Genomic DNA, 21,845 nt, shown 5'->3' with positions numbered 1-21,845 from the left:
CACTTTGCTTAAAGGAATCAAAAGAACTTCTTTTGATTCGTTCTTTCTTACATAATAAAACTCCAATTCTGTTCACTTCTGGTTATCACTCCTCTTGACCTCCAACCGCATCTCCCTATGTCTCTACCACACTAAACTCCTCTCCATCTTAGACACAGCAGGCAAGTAATTAGTAGTTTTTAAACATTTTATTCTGTTCAGTAGATTAAATATAACCACATGTATCTTTACATTTCAAATATTCATTATTTCATATCCTAGGATAGGAATCAAACCTAATTTATGATGAAATTACACATTTTAGGATTAAAGACCTAAATTAATCTAATGCTCATGATAGGAAGAAGAATTTACATAATCATGAATTCTCCTTTGGTTTATACATTCCTTCAAAATCAAAATGGATTTTATGCTTTGATAAGATCTCTTTGATAAGAGAAAATGATGTGTATTTGGGGGGAAAGCAAGCATCCTTGGCCATAGACAAAATATGCTTTCTTAGATGGAGAAATAAATCAACCCTGTGAAAACAGGTCATTTGTGTGTTTACTCAGCATTTCCCGAGCACATTCATGCACTCATCTTGTCCATCAGGTCTTCCCTGCAAATCCACTCAGAATCCAAGCTGTCTCCCTGGTGGGTGTGACAGACTGGTTTTATGCAGCCAGAGGGAAGGATTAATGATCTCAGCAAAGAGCTGGCATGCTCAAGAGGTTTAAAAAAAAAAAATTTTTTTTTTATGTAACAGTTTTAGCCAAAGCTGCTCTGGGACTCTGCGGAAGCAGAATTTCACAGGAGGACAAACTTGTTGACTAATGGCCAATCACTAAACAGCAGGGAGGGCAAAGCCTTGGTGTTTGTGTCGCGCCTGGGGCGGGCGGGGGGGCGGAGTGCGGTGGCAGCTGGGGTGGGACGAGCACCACTATCGAATATTTAATGGGAAAAATCAGTCCGGCCAGTCATGCTCCTGCAGCCCCTTGGAGAAGCACTGTCACAAAGCGATGGACTGAATCCGTGGTGCAGCCCGGGGGGTCCGCCCCGCTGCAGGTTACTGGAGAGCCGCTGTGGCATCATAGACGTTCACAGAATGCCTTATTTCACAAGACTCATTTTGTTCTTGTTTTGTCTGACGGCTCTTGTGGAGAGCAGAAAGCCCAAGAGGAGGAGATGCACAGGGCAGCTGGAAATGCCCAAGCCAAGGTAAGGGCATGGGTGGGAGGGGAGGAAGGTCACCGGCGGCCACGGCGCACAGAGGGGCAGTCCCCAGGAGGGCTGAGGTTACATTGTCCCGCTGGCATCTGTTTTCCAGCCAGAGGTAGATGGGGCCACCACTTCACTGAAAACAGTCTCTCTTGGAGCACAAATATTCTCTAGCATCACAAGAGAGCAAAGCTAGACTGCATTGAGCATTTTGTTCTGGTATCTGTGTTCTGTCCAAGCATTTTGATTTGAGGCAGGTGGTTGAAGATTTCGTGGGTAAAACCTCTTGTACTTCTCGGCTTGTGCTGCTTTGTTCCTCAGGATGACATCCTGTAGGGACATGGGGGGCCTGCTGAGTAATTGCACTCAAGAACTTTGGGGGGGGGCGCTGTAGATAGGCATTTAGTTTGAACTATTAAGAAAAAATGTAACCGAGAGTTGTCATCTTTCAATGATTGGACTGGGAACAGCTTTATAACGGTATTGGGTTTCATTTCACTGTTGCAATCTGAAAAAGGTATTTGAAATTTGCTAGGTTATCAGAAATACATGTGTGGGCAACAGGAACTGCCGTTGCACGATGTAATGGAAACATTTCCAAGATACTGGTTAGGCCCGGAATTTGCATTAAAAATCATGACATTTCCAAATCGAAGTTCCTTAGTAAGTTTGTTTGAACGGATGTACAAAACCTGATACTCCAGGCCTGATGTAGACACGACTGTTGAGCATGCAGAAAAGAGCAAGCCGCTGAGATGGAGACAGCATGTGTGAGATGTCACACATCTGTTCTCCATTCTACTAAGCATTGTGAGAACTAGTGATCGTGAATATAAACTAATATATGGAGGCACATTTTCTGGGTCACTGGCTTTTATTTGTAATCAGGCTCCACTATTGGTGACAATTTTTGGAAATTGTCCCTCCAATATATTTACTTATAAATTATATACATATACTATTATGCATATGTATATTAAAGTAAAACTTGACTGCTTCCTTATTTTTAGATAAAAACTACCAGTAGCAGTTACAATCTCTACTTTCTGCATCCCAGTGGACCATCTTTAGCACCCCAGGTGTATGGCCGCTTTGGAGATTGCCGCTCTGGGGAGGTACATACCCTGCAGGGCCTAAGCCTAGTCACACAGAAAGCAAACAGATAAAACTTGTCCGGGATGACAGGAAGGAGGCACTGCCCTGCAAGTCTCGTCCTGGTGATATCGCCAGAATCACAGGCTGTTAAATTGGAAGGGACCTCGGGGGTCACGTGATCCAGCAATTCCTCTGCACTCTAAGTGAGATGTGAACAGGTGTTGTGTGAAAAAGGGTTTTGGGGTCAAAGAAACTTGGGAAACTCTGGTTTAGATAATTTTAAATAGCTGTCTTGATTACAGCTTCTAGAACCTTTATTATGCAAATAGACATTCTGAATCTTGAAGAGGAAAGTAAATTATGCAGTTTAAAAAAAAAAAACAGGAGCGCCTGGGTGGCTCAGTTGGTTAAGCGACTGCCTTTGGCTCAGGTCATGATCCTGGAGTCCCTGGATCGAGTCCCGCATCAGGCTCCCTGCTTGTCAGGGAGTCTGCTTCTCCCTCTGACCCTCCCCCCTCTCAAGTGCTTTCTCTCTCTCTCTCATTCTCTCTCTCTCAAATAAATAAAATCTTTAAAACAAAAAAAAAACAAAAAAAAAACAACAAAAAAAAACCAACCTGCTCTTTTTGGACTATCTTGTGGGATTCGTATTTTGGGAAACACAGTTTCAGTTTTATGGATGTTGAGAAGTCAGCTGGCTGCGGTGGGTAATTCACACAGCTGGCTAGTGATTCCCCCCCCCGCCCCCTGGGCTGGGAGGTAGGTTTCCTGATTTTCTCAGCCTAGAGGAAAAGCATTGTATGGACTTGTCTATTCCCTGAGAACAGTGCTGGGGTTCAGCACGAGCCCCTCAGGGATCCTCACGGATCCTCACGGATCCTACTCGGCAGCCTGGGCTGTCACACCCGTGTCACTCCTCAGAAGACCCACAGTCATTCCCAGACACCAGCATGAGCTTGGGGACAGACTGAATCCGACCCTTAGGGGTGAGGAGAGTTTCCTGAAATCCATCCCAGGGGGTGTTAAAGTGGAAGAAAAGATGAACCTACACATTCAACAAATAAAAAATAATTATTGAAGGGAGGCTGGGAGAGAGGATACAGAAAATGTCACATCAGGAAACATGATTCTAGGCCTTTCTAAATCCACCAGGGCAGGTGCACACTCAGACAATCATCAAGCTGTGTCTGTCTGTGAAAAATTTCAGCCAAGTGTCTGACTAAAAAATTACATTCATCATTGACACACAAGTTAAGCTGTACGAATAAACAGGAACAAAATGATGTGGCTTTTAGAGCACTTCATCTCTGTAGGGTAGCTTCTTTTCTTTGAAGTCTTGTCCCCCCCCTCCTACCTCACACGGTCTTACACACACATACCATACACCATACATAGGATTTCACCCAGTCTCTCTCTCTCTCTCTCTCTCTCACACACACACATACACACAGAGTTAGGATCTTTTCTAACCTATATACCTTCTGTATCACTCCGTCCAAGGCACCCTCGCAAAATAATTATTCTGCCCAGTAGGTGCTTTTTCCAAAACTGCTTCCAGTTTTCCCACCCTTCGTGTCCCCCTTCATGGAACTGCTGCCCCCTGAACCTGTTTTCTCCTAGCTATTCCCTTTGCTCTCTTCTCCCTGCCTCTCAGCCTCCAGCTTCAGTCCGGCTCCTCCCTGCACACTACCTAAGTTGGCCTCCTGTCCACGTGACACCGCGCCCCCACCCCCCGCCCTCCGCAAGAGGGGTCCTTCTCCCTGGAGATCTGAAAATGAACCTAGCTGTGGGCTCTGGGGGTCGGGGCTCTCCCCGGATAACATTCTCTGGTGCCTCCTGGTCCCAGAGCCTGGAGGCCCCTTCCGTATTTCCTCTCCCCTTTGCAGCCCCTGTGGCCAGCCTTCTCTTGGTCTGCGTCGTGACTCACGTGGTGCTGGGTCCAGGAGCACCTTTGCTTTCCCGCTGCCCAGTGATCCTCACCCTCCCAGAGGCCTGGGGAAGGATGGGGGGGGCGGGGGCAGGAAGTCAGGGAAACCAGGTTTGGACCCTGGTTCTGTGGCTCCCCTGGCCATGGCCATGTTTCCTGATCTTTCTGAACCTCATTTCTCCAACTGAAAAGGGGTGGTCGTGAGACCTCCCCCACTGGGATGAGGGGGTAACCGCAGCTCAGGGCCTGCACAGAGAGGGGGTGATGCATACGGGCATGGTCGTCATGCCTGCTATTATGGCTACTAAGTAAACCTCAGCACGGTGGCCCCAGCCCTGCCTCTCAAAGGTGTGGTGAGCACGTTTTTCCTCTCTCTCCACCTGAGGCTGGACTGAGGGCCCGTGGAGGTTCTGGCTGCCCCGCGTTGGGCTGGGACTTGGGGTATGGCCCCTGGAGTCTGGGGTCTTCGGGCCAAGGCATCTGGGCACTGGAAGGATAAGCTGAGGGCATCTGGCTCACACAAATAGCCCACGGCTGGGGATAGTAGTGGCCTGAGTTATCAAGTAACTGGTTCCTTTAAAAAAACAAAAAACAAAAACCACCCAGTTCTGGGCCCTCATTAATGGCACAAGCATTTCAATCTCCTCTGTCCTGCAAGGGGGCTGGAATTCTGGGACTTCCGCTCCCTAATCCTCCCCTCTAAATGGAGATGGAAACTCCTGGCCAGCAGGGATTTGCTCCCCGAGAGGCAGAGGGGTAGGGCGCTGGCCGCACTCACAATTTAATGTCTGTGATCTGCTAAGCCCTAAGGCCGAGCTCTTCCTCCTCCTTTCCGGGGTGTCTTTGCTGGGATGTTGAATGTGGCCTGTCACGCAGTTGCTGTGCGGGGCACTGGGCCTGGTCCCTCCTGACTTGTGGAGCCAGGCTTGGGGCAGAGACTGTGGAAGACAGCTCCGTGGAGGTGCCCTAACAGTGGCCGCCTCGCTTCAAGGGAACTGGACTTGGCTTCCATATGCCAGCTAAGTGGGAGGAAGACATTACATTGGACTTCCCTCCAACGGGCTTGTTGTCTAAAAGCAACTCTGATCGTGGCTTCTTCCTCCAACTGCTTAACACCTTCAGCGTTTTCCCATCGCCTTTGGGTAAAGGCAGAAGCCTTAACATGACCTTCAAGGCCCTGCCTGGCCTGGTCCCCGCGTGCCCCTGCGGCCTCTCTCGCCCACTCCAGCGCCTCTTCCTTCCCTTCCCCCTTTATTGAATGCCCTCTCATCCTGCAGCCTAGACCACCTCAAACTGAGCACGTCCCAAACCCAGCTAGAGGTGTGTTGTTTAAATGCCTGTAGGATATCCCTCGGGGGATCATCAGTCAGGCAGCTGGATAAAGGATGTAGAGCAGGGGGTACTCATTTAGGAATTGTCCACATGCTAATGACAACTGAAGCCACCAACGGCGTAGGCTGGCCTGCCAAAGAGGGTGTGGAGGGAGAAGAGGAGGCGGCTGGGAGAGGGCCCTGGGGCTCTTAGCGTTTAAGGGGGGGATGCTGAGGGCAGGCAGGCAGCAGTGGAGATTGAGAACGAACTCTCAGGTGATAGGAGGACCGCCCAGTGCCTGGTCCTGAAAGCCCAGGTTTCTAGCAGAGGCATGGTCCTCCGAGTGGCCGAGAAGCCAGCACTGAGCACGAGTTCCCGCAGGGCCTCGGGTCCAGCACAAGCGGGGCGGGAAGTGCTTGGGAGTGAGGAGGCGGCCGTGGCCTGTGGCGCATAGCTCTCTGGGAGGATTATGGATTTATTAGGAGGGGGAAGACCTCATTTTTTTTAAAGAAAAAGTTTAAAGACAAATATAACTACCACACCTCTAATGCTACCACTTTTCAATAAATTTTGCGTGAGGAGGATGTGCGGCCTAGACAGACTTTCTCCTTAGTTTGGGTTCAAGGGAGGAGAAACTTGAACCCAGTTTGGAGGCTGGCGAGGAGGAGCCGTGGGGAAGGGAGCTGCTGAGGAAGCTGGGGTGAGGGCGTTTGAGAGCAGAGGTCAAGGGCTGTGCCCGGAGGGTCAGGGCGTTTGAGAGCAGAGGTCAAGGGCTGTGCCCGGAGGGTCAGGCATCTGTGCCAAGCCCCCAGTGACCCGCAAGGCTGAAGGAAGTGAAAATACTACCACTGCCCCTGCTTCTGAGGGAGAATGGTGGCTGTGAGGGTAGCGCTGTGAGGTGGGGAGTGCAACTTAGAGGGGAATCTGCTTCTTGGGGGGGCTGGGGGGTGGAGGGCAGACCAACCTTTAGACCAGCACTGCGTAAGAAAACTTCTGAGACTGTGGAAATGTTATAGATCTCACTATCCAACATAGTAGCCGCCAGCCTCGTGTGGCTATTAAGCACATAAGTAAGGCTAGTATAATTAAATAAAGTAATTTTATTTTATTAATGGACCTTATTGTATTAATTGATTAAATTTTAATTTAATTAAATTTTAATTGGCTTAAACAACCACATGGACCTAGTGGCTACTTTATTGATCAGCACGGCTTTAGACCTCCCAACAAATTACACCATCTGGGCAGAGATGACAGAGAATGAAAGTTAAGAAGGACTTCATAGAAAGATGTCTCAAAGAACAGGACCTCGAGAGAGGAAACATGTTACTTCCCTCTTACAGAGTTTAAACAGGAAATATGCCCCTTTCTCTAAAAAGAAAAAAAAAGCGTGATAAGAACACTGAGAGTAAATTGGGGATGTATACATAAATAAACAACAAACATTCAACCCCAAATCTCTTCATTTACTAGAGTCCTTAAATGTCCTACACATAACAACATTTACAATAACACTGACTTCTGATAAGGTTGTTTCGTTTCTTCTGTCGAGAATTAGATCTCACATCTTGTCAGACACAAATCCATCCTTCCTCCCTCCCTCCCTCTCTCCCTTTCCTTCTCCCTTCTCTTGTCTTTTTGTTTAGTGATGATCACGTCAATAGAATATTGTTTTAGAATATTTTGGATTTTACTGCTTTGGGATTACGTGTGGTTGTGGTGAGGAAAAAAAAATAAAGAAGATTTGGAAAGAGGGGCGCCTGGGTGGCTCAGTCAGTTAAGCATCTGCCTTCGGCTCAGGTCATGATCCCAGGGTCCTTGAGGGAGGACCTGGGGGGACAGGGTGGGTGGGGAGGGGTGTGTGTGTGTGTGTGTGTGTGTGTGTGTGTAGCCTTCAGCGGATGGAGAAAAGGTGCCTAACGGGAAGATCCTGCAGGGAGTATTCTCCCCAAATGCCTTTGTGGACCACTGAAAATATGTCTCTTGCTTGTCTTTGCAGTCACCTATATAAGAAGAACCTTGACGTGACCAAAATCCGCAAGGGAAAACCTCAGCCACTTCTCAGAGTGGAGGACCACGATTTCTCCATGAGGCCCGCCTTTGGAGGTAGGGTTGAGTGCTTGCCTTGGTCGGGGTGGGGCCTGGTCCCCAGGGGCTCCCTGCTGATGCTCTGTCCCGTTCTCTCAGGCACAGCCCTCCCGTGGGACCCTGATTTTCCCACTCACAGTCACAGAAGCCCAATTGGGCTTCCAGGGTCTCTCATTTTCCCAAGGAGAGAAGAGCTGGAAGAAGTGAGCAGAGAAGGGGGCCGACGGAAGTGTTGCCGACGGCTAAACTGTTTACATCCGGAGTGGACCTGCCCTGCGGCTGCCAACTCTCTTTTCCTAAAATATGAGCCAGCCTGGAGAGTCTGGACACAGAATGGCTCCCCTGCTCAGCCAACCCTATGATTAGCTGGGAATTTGGGGTTTTGAAGGTCACCTGCCTTTCAATGCAGCAACAACAATTGAACCCATTATAAGGCCCCAGGCAGACTTGCTCCCAAGGGCGCGTTGCTGCTTTGGACTCAGGGAGGGGTGGTGCAAGGCTGGTGGCTGTCCCTTCCAAGAACTGGAGAAATGCCACAGGCAGGCCAGGAAAGGAGTTCACCATCTGTTCTGACCAGGCAGGGGGGAGTGGGGTGAGAAGAGCAGAATGCATGAGATGTGGGGCCAATGCCCCCTGATTTGTGGATTTGGGAAACTGAGGCCCAGAGCATTTCGGCCAGTGGGCCCCGGCCAACGCAGACCTGGGCCAGCTGGCTTCCTTTTCCCTTTATCTCCCTTTCCAGATCTTCTCTTAGGTCCCTGGAGAGGTAGGGGTGATCTGTGGGCAAGTCACAGACCCTCTCTGAGCCTCTGTTTGCTGGCTTGTAAAATGGGGATAGTAATCCCTACATCATCATTGTCATGGGGCGCGGGTTGTCAGGATTAAAGATCATATATCTCAAGCCCCTGACACATAAAGGTTCATGGTCCTGTTAGAAAAACACAGCTGTCAGGCCTTCCTCTGGGTGACTGTTAAGAGATTAGACATTCATTTATCCCAGAAGCCTTTGCATTTAAAAGGCCTCAAAACTTCCCACTCAATCCCTGAGCTCTGACACCTGCTGAGCAGAAGGATAAAAGGAGGAGGCAGATTATGGCCCTGGGCCTCTTCTTCCTGCCCAGGAATGCTGCTCACCATGGGCTCAGGTCAGGAGGCCGCCCTCTCTCTGGTGGTGCTGGTTCCCCCGGGGGCCATAGTAATGCTGACAGGGAATTTTAGGAAAACAAAATTTTCATGAATAAGCAGCTCTAAAATAGCTGTATCTGCTCCAGGAGGTCTGAGACGTCCCTGTCAGCACGAAGCTCCACTTTGCCTTTCTCGTAGAGTTAAGATACAGAGGGTCAGCTAAGCGGCTAGAACAATAATACACAATAGTATTAATGACACCTAATGCTTTTATAGTGATTTTTCTCTGCCAGGCACCATTCTAATCAAGTTATGTACGTACAGGATCTTATTTTAGTCCTCACAACTGCTCCGTGAGGTAGCTACTATTGTTTTCCCTAGATGGGGAAACTGAGGCCCAAGAGGCGAAGGGACTGGCTCAGGTCACACTCCCGCTGAGGTTAGGCTCTCCCTCCTGGCTGAGGCTCTTTCTTGTCCCTTCTACCTGTATGTCCCTCAACACAGGGCTGACATGGCCATCAGGCGGAGTAGGCATAGTGTCAAATGCTCACAATGATACTCTTAGAAGCCTCTGAAAATATTTTATTTTAAAATAATAAAAAAATGCAATGTTAGGTAGAAGAAAATGTTTTAAGATATATCTTATATAATTATATATTCACCTCATACCAATTTAAAAAAAATTTTTTTTAAGATTATTTATTTATTTATTTGACAGAGAGAAAGACAGCGAGAGAGGGAACACAAGCAGGGGGAGTGGGAGAGGGAGAAGCAGGCTTCCCGCCGAGCAGGGAGCCAGATGCGGGGCTCGATCCCAGGACCCTGGGATCATGACCTGAGCCGAAGGCAGACGCTTAACGACTGAGCCACCCAGGCACCCCCCAGTTTTAAATAAAATACGCTTTTTTTAAAAACATTTTTTATGGAGGAAGGATCCCATGAAAGCAAAATTTCCCAGGGCCCTCAAAAGTCCTAATGTGGCCCTACCTCAGTGCACACTTTTGTGAGGCAGGTGTGTGTGTACGGTGCAGGTAATATCCCGAAGGACTTGTAGTCACTTTCCACTGGAGGCTGTTGCTGCTGGCAGGAGCCTGAGCAGGCACCTGGTCAGTACCCTCAGTTTACCTGGGGGAAAGAAGAAGAGCTGGGGGTCCGGGGGCTTAGGAGGTAGCTACAGAACAGCCAGGAACAGAACTTTGGTTTCATCTGGGATATAAGCTACAGAACTGAAAGCCTCATAAAAAGGCCCCTCCTGGGGCGCCTGGGTGGCTCAGTTGCCTTCGGCTCAGGTCATGATCCTGGAGTCCCTGGATCGAGTCCCGCATCGGGCTCCCTGCTCGGCAGGGAGTCTGCTTCTCCCTCTGACCCTCCTCCCTCTCATGCTCTCTGTCTCTCATTCTCTCTCTCAAATAAATAAATAAAATCTTAAAAAAAAAAAAAAAAAAGGCCCCTCCTCCAGGAGAAAGCCAGGAAACCAGGGGCTAGCTCTCAAGAATAGCAGGTGAAGCGTCGCCATGTTCCTGGAAAACCTGGCTCGGAGCAGAATCATCCAACAGGCTGCAGCCCCAGGCTGGGTGCTCCTTCCTCCAGCCGCGTCCCAATAGCAAATCGGACTTCCTGTGCCCTGATCCCTGCCACCGCTGGGCCCATGAAAGGGGCCCCTCAGGGTGAAAGGTCAGGACAGTCCCCTGCCCCTGTCCAAGTAAGCGTAAGCGTCTGAGGCTGGGAAGGCCCTGAGTTTGGGGGAAGCTGCAGGGGAAGGAGGAGTCACCTCTGCCAGGTATGATGAGACCTGAGGCTCCTACACATCAGATCTCAGTTCCCAAAGCCCAGGGTGGGGGCAGTTTCTCCCTCTTTCCACCCCCCTCCCCCAGGGCATTTGGTCCTCTGGTCACCTTTTATCCTATGCAGGGTTTTCCTGGGTTTCCAGACATCACTTGGCTGAGGCGGGGGAAAGGAGCAGATAGCAAGGTGTCGGACTCCACACTCTCACCCGCCCATAGATAAGACGGCTTGTGACTGCAGGGAGTCCAGGCCAAGCAGGTGGGATGGGGTCATCCAGGAGTGTGGGGTATCTAGAGATGGTTTAGAGCCAAGAAGGTGCAGGTGCTCCTGAGGGTCCCATTCTACCCAGCACCTCATCCTTGGGTGGGGGACACTGCCCAGGTGGCAGGCAGGTCTCTGAGCAAGGAGGCTGGCAGACAGCACCTAGGTGACTCTGGGCAAGTAACAGAAGGCACTCCTTCCTTGTGGACAGCCCTGTGCCAGGCCCCTGGGGAGAAGCAGAGCCTGAACCCATCCTGACCCCTCTCCCGATTTGCACCCATGCACACTAAGCAGGTCATATGAACAAAGATGTCTGTTGCTAGTGTGGGGGATGTCTTATTCCTGTCTTTTCTATTTTATTTCCTTAAGAGGAGCTTCCTTGTGGATTGATGTTTAAAAGTAGTTGATAGAGAAGAATTTATCTAAGGTTAGATACCCCATGGGTGACCTTTTCAGTCTGGAAAGAGAAAAGATTAAAAATCTGGCAGCTTCCTAATAATCCCAGGGATCAGTTGAAACGAAAATACTTTGCCTAAGCTCCCATCTGCCTGATTCATTATGTGTCCTGGTTAAAGGAAGCTCCAGAGACCTGGGGGGTCTCCTCCACGTGTTAGGAGATAGGTTACAATGCTGGGTTTTTTTTAATTATTTATTTAAATGTACTTTAAAAAATTATGGTAAAATAAATTTTGAAAGAACATAGAATTTACCATTTTAACCATTTTTAAGGGTACAGGTCTGTGGTACTGTTCCTCAACCACCACCACCATCCGTCTCCAGAATTTTTCATCTTCCCAAACTGAAACTCTGTACCCATTAAACACTTAACTCCCATTCTTTCCTCTTTTCCCAGCCCCTGGCAACCACCATTCTACTTTTTGTCTCTATGAATTTGACTACTCTAGGTACCTTATGTAAGTGGAATCATCCAGTTTTTGACCGATTTTTGTGTATTTCATTTAGCATAATGTCCTCAAGGCTCACCCATGTTGTAGCATGGGTCAGAATGTCCTTTCTTTTTAAAGCCAGATAATATTCCACTGGATGTATAGATCACATTTTGTTTATCCATTCATCCGTTAGCAGATATTGGGGTGTTTCCACCTTTCGGCTATTGTGAATAATGCTGCCATGAACACAGGTGTGCGCATAGCTGTGTGAGACCCTGCTTTGAATTCTTTGGGGTATATTCTGAAGTGGAATTGCTGGATCATATGGTAGTTCTGTTTACTTTTTTGAGGACCCTCCCCATTTTCTTTTACAGCAGCTGCGACTTTTACATTCTCACCTGCACAATACTGATTTTTAATTCAAATTGTATACAGGGGAGGTCCAGGAGGGATGGAGGGTCATCACGGATTATTTTGAATTATACCCAAGGAGTTTGTCAGGCTGATCAAGAAGAATGGGGGCAACAAAGTAGGTTAGGTTCTCCAACCAAAATACTTCTGTTCATAAGACAGAGACATATTTGTTGAGCTGCAGGGAGCCTGGCTGGCTCAGTCGGTAGAGCATGCGACTCTTGATCTCAGGGTCATTGAGTTCAAGCCTCATGTTGAGTGTGGAGCTTATTAAAAAAAAAAAAAAAAAGCCCCATACTTTTTTTTTTTTTTAGTGTTTTTATTCTTATATTATCCCCATTCATTGCATCATTAGTTTTAGATGTAGTGTTCCATGATTCATTGTTTGTGCATAACACCCAGTGCTCCATGCAGAATGTGCTCTCCTCAATACCCATCACCAGGCTAACCCATCCTCCCATCCCCCTCCCCTCTAGAACCCTCAGTTTGTTTTTCAGAGTCCATCGTCTCTCATGGTTCATCTACCCCTCCGATTTCCCCCCCTTCATTCTTCTCCTCCTGCTACCTTCTTCTTCTTTTTTTTTTCTTAACATATATTGCATTATTTGTTTCAGAGGTACAGATCTGAGATTCAACAGTCTTGCACAATTCACAGCGCTTACCAGAGCACATACCCTCCCCAGTGTCTATCACCCAGTCACCCCATCCCTCCCACCCCACCCCCCACTCCAGCAACCCTCAGTTTGTTTCCTGCGATTAAGAATTCCTCATATCAGTGAGGTCATATGATACATGTCTTTCTCTGTTTGACTTATTTCGCTCAACATAATACCCTCCAGTTCCATCCACGTCATTGCAAATGGCAAGATCTCATTCCTTTTGATGGCTGCATAATATTCCATTGTATATATATACCACTTCTTCTTTATCCATTCATCTGCTGATGGACATCTTGGCTCTTTCCACAGTTTGGCTATTGTGGACATTGCTGCTATAAACATCGGGGTGCACGTACCCTTTCGGATCCCTACTTTTGTATCTTTGGGGTAAATACCCAGTAGTGCAATTGCTGGATCATATGGTAGCTCTATTTTCAACTTTTTGAGGAACTTCCATACTGTTTTCCAGAGTGGCTGCACCAGCTTGCATTCCCACCAACAGTGTAGGAGGGTTCCCCTTTCTCCGCATCCCCGCCAACATCTGTCGTTTCCTGACTTGTTAATTTTAGCCATTCTGACTGGTGTGAGGTGGTATCTCATTGAGGTTTTGATTTGGATTTCCCTGATGCTGAGCGATATTGAGCACTTTTTCATGTGTCTGTTGGCCATTTGGATGTCTTCTTTGGGAAAATGTCTGTTCATGTCTTCTGCCCATTTCTTGATTGGATTCTTTGTTCTTTGGGTGTTGAGTTTGATGAGTTCTTTATAGATTTTGGATACCAGTCCTTTATCTGATACGTCATTTGCAAATATCTTCTCCCATTCTGTCGGTTGTCTTTTGGTTTTGTTGACTGTTTCCTTTGCTTTGCAAAAGCTTTTTATCTTGATGAAGTCCCAATAGTTCATTTTTGCCCTTGCTTCCCTTGCCTTTGGCGATGTTTCTAGGAAGAAGTTGCTGCGGCTGAGGTTGAAGAGGTTGCTGCCTGTGTTCTCCTTTAGGATTTTGATGGACTCCTGTCTCACATTGAGGTCTTCCAACCATTTGGAGTCTATTTTTGTGTGTGGTGTAAGGAAATGGTTCAGTTTCATTCTTCTGCATGTGGCTATCCAATTTTCCCAACACCATTTGTTGAAGAGACTGTCTTTGTTCCATTGGACATTCTTTCCTGCTTTGTCGAAGATTAGTTGACCATAGAGTTGAGGGTCCATTTCTGGGCTCTCTACTCTGTTCCATTGATCTATGTGCCTGTTTTTGTGCCAGTACCATACTGTCTTGATGATGACAGCTTTGTAATAGAGCTGGAAGTCCGGAATTGTTATGCCGCCAGCTTTGCTTTTCTTTTTCAACATTCCTCTGGCTATGCGGGGTCTTTTCTGGTTCCATACAAATTTTAGGATTATTTGTTCCATTTCTTTGAAAAAAGTGGATGGTATTTTGATGGGGATTGCATTGAATGTGTAGATTGCTCTAGGTAGCATTGACATCTTCACAATATTTGTTCTTCCAATCCATGAGCATGGAATGTTTTTCCATTTCTTTGTGTCTTCCTCAATTTCTTTCATGAGTATTTTATAGTTTTCTGAGTACAGATCCTTTGCCTCTTTGGTTAGATTTATTCCTAGGTATCTTATGGTTTTGGGTACAATTGTAAATGGGATCGACTCCTTAATTTCTCTTTCTTCTGTCTTGTTGTTGGTGTATAGGAATGCCACTGATTTCTGTGCATTGATTTTATATCCTGCCACTTTACTGAATTCCTGTATGAGTTCTAGCAGTTTTGGGGTGGAGTCTTTGGGGTTTTCCACATAAAGTATCATATCATCTGCAAAGAGTGAGAGTTTGACTTCTTCTTTGCCGATTTGGATGCCTTTTATTTCTTTTTGTTGTCTGATTGCTGTGGCTAGGACTTCCAATACTATGTTGAATAGCAGTGGTGATAGTGGACATCCCTGCCGTGTTCCTGACCTTAGGGGGAAAGCTCTCAGTTTCTCCCCGTTGAGAATGATATTCGCTGTAGGTTTTTCATAGATGGCTTTTATGATATTGAGGTATGTACCCTCTATGCCTATACTCTGAAGAGTTTTGATCAAGAAAGGATGCTGTACTTTGTCAAATGCTTTTTCTAGCCCCATACTTTTTGAGCTGTTATTATGTGTCAGCAGGGTCTGTGGTATCTGGGGACCCAGTGGTGAGCAAGATAGCCACAGTCTTTGGAGTTTTTATGCTCTAGTGAGGAAGACCAGTGTTAATGAGATCCTCACATCAGGATGTCAGATTGTGCCGGGAAGGAAAGTATGGGAGCTATAGGGTGCACGCAGCAGGGTCTAGGCATGGGCACCAGGGAGCTGCTGCTCTGAGGAGCCAGGGAGGAAGAACACCAAGGATCCACCCTTGCCTGGGAAGCAGGTGCTGTTGGAGTCCTTTACATTCAGTGACTTTGCCTGACAAGCTAGATTGTTCTCAAGAAGCTAACAGTCTACTGAGGAAACAGAAATGATGAAGAAATGTAGGACATCGCTTCTGATGGAGTGGGGGGACTGAGGGAATGATCAGTTCTGTTCAGAGAGAGAACCAGAGATGCCTTCACTCAGGAGGCGATGCTTGCCATGAGTCTGGAAAGATGCTTAGTGGGTGAGCCCAGTGAGCAGAAAAAGGAGAAGGACAAAGGACAAACCAGGGAGAAAGGTGCTCTTAGATAAAGATGAAGTGTGTCAGGGGAATATGAGCAGCTCCGCGTGGCTGGACTCTATCTAACCTATGTGTGTGTGTGAGGTGGGCACAGAGAGATCAGGCGGCCGGGCAGGGGCAGCTCTGGGAAGACGTGTGCTTTAGGAAGCTCACTGCGGGCGTGTGGGAGGATGCTGGAGCAGTTAAAGTGGATGCTGGCCCCTGGCTGGCCACTTCTGGTCCAGAACAGAGCCCGGGAGAGATTAAGCTAAGGCCATAGAGAGAACGGAGGGGTTTGAGAGATGCTGAGAAGGGAAACAGCCTCTGTTGTCATCAGGGAACCAGGGACACCTAAGCGTCTGCCCTGGGGGAGACCATTCACTGAGCTGCAGCATCAGGGAAAAGCACTTGGGAGAAGACTGAGTAACAGCAAAAGAAGAGACGGATGGCTCAGAGGGGGAGAGGGGAGAGAGTTTAATGTACTGCAAGTGGAGCTATTACCAGGCTGAGGCCTGAAGGGTGAGAGGAGAGAGCAGTTACCGGAATCTGGAAAAAATCTAAAGCTGTGGGCCCTGGGAGAGGGCTGCAACCTGTAGGCCTTCAGGGAGTCACCCGGGAGAGAAGCAGTTCCTCTCAGTCTCCTTCGCCTCCTGATACCTACTGGCACCTTCAGCGGATGCACCCAGCCAGAGGGCAGGAGCCAGGGACCCGTTGTTGTCAGCAGCAGCCTTAGGCCCAGGCAACGGGGCGGCTGTGGCCCTGATCTGGCCACACACCTGCCTCAGGCTGCGCTCTGTGGGGCCGAGAGGCTGTGCCCACGCGGGGTCTCCCTCCTGGCCACATCTGAGTGCAGGAACTTGGACTCACCTGTCCACACTACCTTGAGCCTGTTTCCAGGAGCTGCACAGGACTCTTCCCTAGGCAAGCCCCCAGGGGGACTGCATCATCCATGGGTGCACCCCTCCTTCTGAGAGGTGACCGAGGCATAGTTGTTGGAAGGGGGTGGGATGGAGCTTACATATGTGAGTGGGAGTGTCCACATGCACGCGCAAGAGGCTCTTCTGCATGCAGGGTGCTGCTGGGGGTAGGGAAAGAAAGGTGGCTCGGGGGCTCCCTGCCCCGCCATGTGCCGGCCTGAAACTCTGAGGAGTCTGAGTTCTGAAGGTGGACTTGGCCTTTGGGGTTGTTGTGAAGGTGTATTCGCCAAAGAGGTAGGATAGGCTATATGTCATGTTGCAGTACCTTATAACCTTCAGATATTCAAGCATATGGCCTATGGGTCTCTGGTTGTACTCTTGCCTATTTTGAGTTTGAGACCCTGCAGGTGGGCCTGCAAGTGCTGTTGCTGTCCATAGAGGTAGGCTCGCCAGCACTGGGCAGGGAGGAGAGCAAGCCTGGAGGGGCAAACCCATAGGTCAGTGTTGGGTGGGTTGAGATTGAGTGACTCAGAGAGACTGGGGGACTGAACCCAGCCTGTGACCAGGGGCAGGTTGGGGTACTGGCTAGGCCAATAGCTCACCTTTCCCACATCAGTTTTTAGAACACAGGAGAACACCCTTCCAGTGCTAAATTTACACAGCAAAGGACTGAATTCAGGAAAGAAGGCAGGCAGCATTGGCTCATGTGATAACTCATGTGATAACTGTAAACCCCAATGCTTCTAGCCTTCACTTAGTGAACCTGCCGATTTTCTGTCAGCTCCTTCTCAGGTGACTCATGCTGGAAGGTGTGGAGCCCTTGCTGAATTTGCCCTTCTCCCCTTCCCAGTCAACCAGCTTGAATCAATTCATCCATCAAATGGTCACTCAGATCTGCCCCCTCCTTCCTCTGCCTCACCGCCTCATAACAGAAGTTCTCAACATGCTCTTGGGGGGTGAAAAAGACTCACACCTTACAGTGGTTTGTGGCCCTCCAAAGCTCAGTCCTCCCCGACAAAGTCTTTTCTCTTATTATTTCATTTGAATTAATTGATAACCTTAAATTCCATCAGAATGTTCTCTTTAGGGGTAATAAAATAAGAAGTTTAGAAGCACTGCTTATAGCAATTCTCCCCCTCCCCCCACCCCCCATGGCCAGGTTCACCTTCTGGAAACCTTGCTTCCCTGTGCTGTTCCCTCACAAACTGCAGGCTTCTCATATTCTTCAAGAGGAAATGCAGCCCCTGCTTCTCACTGCTGGCTCCAGAAGACTCCACAGTCCAGCCCAGCTCACTCTCATCTCCCCCTACACCTAACCATGACTCTTCCCTCCTAGAATGTTCTCAGTTCCTGCACATCCATGCATCTATCTGTCCACGTCTTCCCTGCTCCATGATGTCCTGCTGTCCTGCTTCATCCAACAGCCTGTCCACATCTAGAACCCTGTTTAATTCCTGTCCTCTAACACAAGGCATCTCTCAGCTATTTTGAACACTAGGACTTTCTGCTTTTTTTTTTTTTTTAAGATTTTATTTATTTATGACAGAGAGAGAGACAGCGAGAGAGGGAACACAGGCAGGGGCAGTGGGAGAGGAAGAAGCAGGCTCTCCGCCGAGCCGGGAGCCCGATGCTGAACTCGATCCCAGGACCCTGCGATCATGACCTGAGCCGAAGGCAGATGCTTAACCGAATGAGCCACCCAGGCGCCCCAGGACTTTCTGCTTTGAAAGAATTGCAGATTCACTCTTTCACTCACAAGACTGCCCCTCCACTTCAGACACCAAATGCAAGTAGTGGGTTCCCAAGTCACCTGTGCAAGTCTGAGTTGGCTACAAAATCAGGGGTTCCCACAACCCCCTCCGCAGGTTCAGTAATTTGCTGTAATGGCTCATAGAACTCAGGGAAATACTTCGCTTGTTATTACTGATAGGATAAAGCATATAAAAGACACAGATGAGCAGCCAGAGGAAGAGGTCTGCAGGGCAAGAACTGAAGAGTCCTGAGCGCAAGGACTCTGTCACACAGAGTTGGGGTCTGCCACCTTCCCTGCATGTGGATGTGTTTGCTAACCTGGAAGCTCACCAAACCCTGTTGTTTAGGGTTTTATAGAGGTTCCATTACACAAGCATACTTGATGAAATCATTGGCTCTTGGTAGTCCCCTCAACCTCCAGTACCCCCTCTCCCCAGAGGTTGGTGAGTGGGGCTGCAGCTGGAAGTTCCAACCCTCTAATCACATAGTTGGTTCCCCTGATAAGCAGCCCCCATCCTGAACTATCTCCTCATTAGCATAAACTCAGAAATGTTTGGTGGAAGTCTTATGAATAAAAAAGCTACTCTTCTCACCCCTGTCCCTCAGGAAATTACAAAGGTTTTTAGAGCTCTGTGCCAGGAAACCGGGAAGAAGACCAAATCTATATTTCTTGTCATATCTCAATATCACAATTGCTGCATCACTTAGCAAGGTTACTGCCTAGTTATTTCTCTGGTTGGACTATCTCTAATGTGATGCCTTCCTAAGGAAGTCTCTAAGATAATTCTGATGCTTTTCACCTGGGATGATACTTTAGAACCACTCCCATATAAGATGCCCTCTGTGTTTGGGGCACCCAGACCTGTGAGTGCCCCAGGGCTCTCCACGTGCTTTACTCTGTGGCCTCCTCCCTAGCAGGGATTCAACCCTGGACTTCTAAGCTGCAGGAGTCTGGCCACAAAGGCCTCAACTGTTACTCATCTGACCCTGGTGAGGCCCATGGAGCCAGCTTAAGGCAAGGTCATGGCTCTCTTTGAAGCTGTGGCCTCCTGTTGAGTGTTTCTTGGATCTCTCTGGCTCTTCCACCTCCTCTCCCACATGGGGTGGTCTAGCACTTCACTGTTACATTTGAGGTTGGGGAGCTGAAGCTAGGGAGAAAGCTGGCTTCTGGGGCTCTAGCAGCCGTTTGTCCCCAGGAGCTATCGCCCTTGGAGGAGACCCCTCTGGTCCTTCCTTAGTGCACTTGGCCCTTCCCTTCTGGAGCACAAATCCTAATTTGCCGCCCATGCTGTGCTCCTCCTCACCCCTTCCCCTGAAATGAACATTTCCTCTCTGGTCTCTCCCCCAAACAGCCCCTCCCCTGCAATCGCCCTTGGGGCACTCTCCCTCCATCCCTCACTTGACCCCACCTGAGAGCCCAGGTGAACAGGATGCTGGGCCCCACTAACGAGTCTGTTGGGGGATGCTAAATTTGAGAATTTTTTTTTTTTTTAAGATTTTATTTATTTATTTGAGAGAGAGCATGAGACAGAGCATGAGAGGGGGAGGGTCAGAGGGAGAAGCAGGCTCCCCGCCGAGCAGGGAGCCCGATGCGGGACTCGATCCAGGGACTCCAGGATCATGACCTGAGCCGAAGGCAGTCGCTTAACCAACTGAGCCACCCAGGCGCCCTAGCTTTTTTTTTCTTTTTTTTTTAAGATTTTTATTTATTTGAGAGAGAGCATGAGAGGGGGGAGGGTCAGAGGGAGAAGCAGACTCCCTGCCGAGCAGGGAGCCCGATGCGGGACTCAATCCCGGGACTCCGGGATCACGACCTGAGCCGAAGGCAGTCGCCCAACCGACTGAGCCACCCAGGCGCCCCAGTTCTCCTTTTCGTGTGGCTGGCAACATTAAGAGAATCTCTTGAGGGGCTCCTGGGTGGCTCAGTCGTTAAGCGTCTGCCTTCGGCTCAGGTCGTGATCCCAGGGTCCTGGGATCAAGCCCTGCATTGGGGTCCCTGCTTAGCAGGGAGTCTGCTTCTCCCCCTCCCTGTGCTTTTCCCCCTGTTCATGCTCTCTCTCTCTCTATCTCTGTGTCTCGAATGAATTAAAAAAAAAAAAATCTTTAAAAAAATAGGGGCGCCTGGGTGGCTCAGTTGGTTAAGCCTCTGATTCTTTTTTTTTTTTTAAGATTTTATTTATTTATTTGACAGAGAATGAGAGAGAGAGAGCACATGAGAGGGGGGAGGGTCAGAGGGAGAAGCAGACTCCCTGCTGAGCAGGGAGCCCGATGCGGGACTCGATCCCGGGACTCCAGGATCATGACCTGAGCCGAAGGCAGTCACTTAACCGACTGAGCCACCCAGGCACCCCGAAATTGTTAGATATCCAGTGGACACCTCTTTTAGTCTTTGACAACAATCTGGCTATTGGAGTCTGGGTCAGAGATGGGGCTCAGGGGGGCGATGAGAGTTGGTGTGGGCTTTCAGGGGAGAGTGGGTTGTGGGAGGAGCTGTACATCTTCCGGGAAGAGCTTTGTCGCAGAGACCACAGAGGGAGGGGTTTCAACAAGGAGGCCTGGGCCCCAGGAAGACTCCTGGACTCAGCGAGGGTCAGGAGGGGAGGACAGGGAGGAGGTGGAGACAGCTGGTGGAGATGGGTAGCAGAAGAGTTTGACAGCAAAAGGAAAGTGGCCAGGAGGGCATGGGAAATTGTAAAATCTCACTTCGGAAGTCTCCTTAGAGGTCAGCCACCCAGAGGTTCTCACACGAGTGTGGATTGGCATCGCCGCAGTGCTTATGGAAACCCAGACTCCCGGGCCCCAGCCCAGAGCCTCTGGCTCGGGAGTCCTGGGGTAGGACTCCAGAATCGTATTGCTAACATGTGCCTGGTGAGGCTGTTGCTGCCAGCGAAGGTAGAGCCCCCGACCTAGTCCAGCCTAGATCCTAAAGTCCTAACACCAAAAATCCTGCTTTAACAAAATACCATAGACTGGGCAGCTTAAACAACAGAAGTTTATTTCTCACCGTCCTAGAGGCTGGAAGTCTGAGATCAGGGTGCCATTGATGTGGTTCCTGGTGAGAGAGTCCTCTTCCCAGTTTGCAGATGGCCACCTGCTCACTGAGTCCTCACAGGGTTAAGGGAGAGAGAAGCGAGCTCTCTTGTCTTTTCTTATAAGTCCTATTTGTGGAGGTTCTACCCTCATGAACTACTCACCTCCCGAAGGCCCCGACCCCCTAACCCCATCATATGGGAACGAGGCTTCGACATACATATTTGGTGTATGTGGCGGGGGGAGGCAGGGGGAGAAACATTCAGTCCACAACAGGCACCTCCTTCCTTGGGGTCTCTGCCCACCCATTATCAGCACAGGCCCTACTAACCTTTCTCAGTGATGAATATCTGAGGGGTTCCGCCAAACAGTGAAGCACAGAGTCCGTGGAAAAGGGCAAGGCTGCTCACAGGCAAACTCATTTTCACAGGACAGGGGATCGAGGCTGTTTCCTCGGTGAGTCAGCGGTGGAACGCATACCTTGTACTTACTGAGGTATCCCACGAACACACTCTTGACTGTTCACGCAGGGGCAGAGGCACTGATTCCAGATTCTCCCCCGTCCACCCAGGACACTCTGTCTCTAAAAAAATATTTTCTTGAGGTGAGCACTGTCTTAGTGCTCTGTAGGTCTTAGAGACTTAAACCAACACAAATCTATTATCTTATGCTTCTGTTGTTCAGAAGTCCAAAGTGGTTCTCACTGGGCTAAACTTACGGTGTCAG

At 48.9% G+C, this 21,845-nt stretch overlaps 1 protein-coding gene across 1 annotated transcript in view; it reads left to right on the top strand.

The window, feature by feature from the left end:
- Window positions 1-965: 965 nt before the first annotated feature.
- GABRR2 (gamma-aminobutyric acid type A receptor subunit rho2) overlaps window positions 966-21,845 on the top strand; it is a 45,992-nt gene continuing 25,112 nt past the window's right edge. Inside the window, exons 1-2 of the mRNA XM_045866039.2 lie at window positions 966-1,200; window positions 7,533-7,639. Of these exons, the coding sequence (XP_045721995.1) occupies window positions 1,088-1,200; window positions 7,533-7,639 (220 nt within the window). The 5' untranslated portion in view covers window positions 966-1,087. The remainder of the gene's footprint in view (window positions 1,201-7,532; window positions 7,640-21,845) is intronic.

Source organism: Mirounga angustirostris, unplaced genomic scaffold, assembly GCF_029215605.1.
Source record: "Mirounga angustirostris isolate CCGP_5_RB_7025 unplaced genomic scaffold, mMirAng1.0.hap1 SCAF_8, whole genome shotgun sequence".
In the NCBI taxonomy this organism is placed as follows: domain Eukaryota; kingdom Metazoa; phylum Chordata; class Mammalia; order Carnivora; family Phocidae; genus Mirounga; species Mirounga angustirostris.
Note: the sequence above shows the minus strand (reverse complement) of the source record. Positions and strands in the feature narration are given on the sequence as shown.